General features: G+C 47.9%; 1 protein-coding gene across 1 annotated transcript; it reads left to right on the top strand.

The window, feature by feature from the left end:
- Positions 1-302: 302 nt before the first annotated feature.
- On the top strand, positions 303-1,428 carry LOC106515237 (forkhead box protein D2; the record flags this gene model as incomplete). The annotated part of the gene is given in 1 exon segment (XM_014004924.1): positions 303-1,428. A coding segment is annotated over 1 exon segment (750 nt). The 3' UTR covers positions 1,130-1,428.

The following is a 1,428-nucleotide window of genomic DNA, read 5'->3' as shown; positions in this document are numbered from 1 at the left end:
GTATAAGATTATAACATGATATAAAACTCAAAAAAGTTGATTTTACATGATATTGCCCCTTTAACTTTCAAATGTTTTTTTCATTAACTTCTTCCCTAAACTGCTACTTGTTTTCTACTTATTTCAAGTGATGACTTAAATATTTTGCAACATTCAAAGTAAAAAAAAAAAAAAGCCATTAAACATGTTGGGATCATGTTGACCCTATAACCCCACCTTTGGGACCCACTACAGCTGATCTGAGTTTTGGTTTGTCTGCAGCTGTTTGGATGAAGATGATGTGAGGAGGAGGAGGAGGAGGACTTTAGAAGGAGAAGGGAGGTGAAGTTGAAATGGGGAAAAGGAGGTCCACTCTGGACTGATCTTGGACCTTGGACGCATGGAGGAGGCCGACCATGCGAGGGACATGAGGTTTCCGGTGCGCCCTGAAGGCAGCGCAGACCCGGAGACACGCGCGTCCCGTCCCCCTCCTGGACCCCTGCAGGATGGAGGTCCGAGCAGGAGACCCGCCTGCAAGCCTCCGTATTCCTACATCGCCCTGATCACCATGGCCATCCTGCAGAGCCCGGAGAAGAGACTGACCCTCAGCCAGATCTGTGAYTTCATCACCCGCCGCTTCGGCTACTACCGGGACCGGTTCCCCGCCTGGCAGAACTCCATCCGTCACAACCTGTCCTTAAATGACTGCTTCATTAAAATCCCACGGGAGCCCGGGAACCCCGGGAAGGGGAACTACTGGACCCTGGACCCCATGTCGGCTGACATGTTCGCWAACGGCAGTTTTCTCCGCAGGAGGAGGCGCTTCAAGCGGCTGCGCTCCTACCTGAAGGAGCGCCGTCCGGTGCCGGGTTCTCCTCCTGCGCTGTTCGGATCCGGCCTCGACCTGGACTCGGGGAGTTTTCTGGGTCCCCAGGCTTTTCCCGGCATCCCACCTGTGGGCAGCATCATCCCAGCGCTGTCGTCACTCCTCTGCAGGAGGTCCCTGTTCATGTTGGAGCATTTGGACCCGGACCGGCGAGCCCTGGTCCAGTCTTTGGCCCCGAACTCTGTCATGTCTCCTCCYGCGCTGCACGGAATGATTCCCGGCTCGTCTGCTGTTCGGTTTCCCCATCAAACCTTCACCAGTTGAGTTTAAGATGAACTGAAAATATCTGGCACCAAACATTAATTTAATTTTTATTATGGTTGATTCATTCTTCTGGTTTATTTCAATAAGGTCCTATAAAGGTTTTTGTTTTATAATTTATCCTTAAGATTGACTAATTTGAAAATATCAAATGAAACAAAATCAACATGTTTTGTTGATCTGATAAAAAAAATATAAATAGGCTACAACATTTATGACTAATCACAGCATGGTCAATGCTTTAAAAAGGAAGAAACAGCAATGAATTAGAGTAAAAATTAGACAAAAAGCTTTTATATTTA

This window comes from Austrofundulus limnaeus, unplaced genomic scaffold (assembly GCF_001266775.1).
Source record: "Austrofundulus limnaeus strain Quisiro unplaced genomic scaffold, Austrofundulus_limnaeus-1.0 Scaffold27, whole genome shotgun sequence".
Classification (NCBI taxonomy): domain Eukaryota; kingdom Metazoa; phylum Chordata; class Actinopteri; order Cyprinodontiformes; family Rivulidae; genus Austrofundulus; species Austrofundulus limnaeus.
Note: the sequence above shows the minus strand (reverse complement) of the source record. Positions and strands in the feature narration are given on the sequence as shown.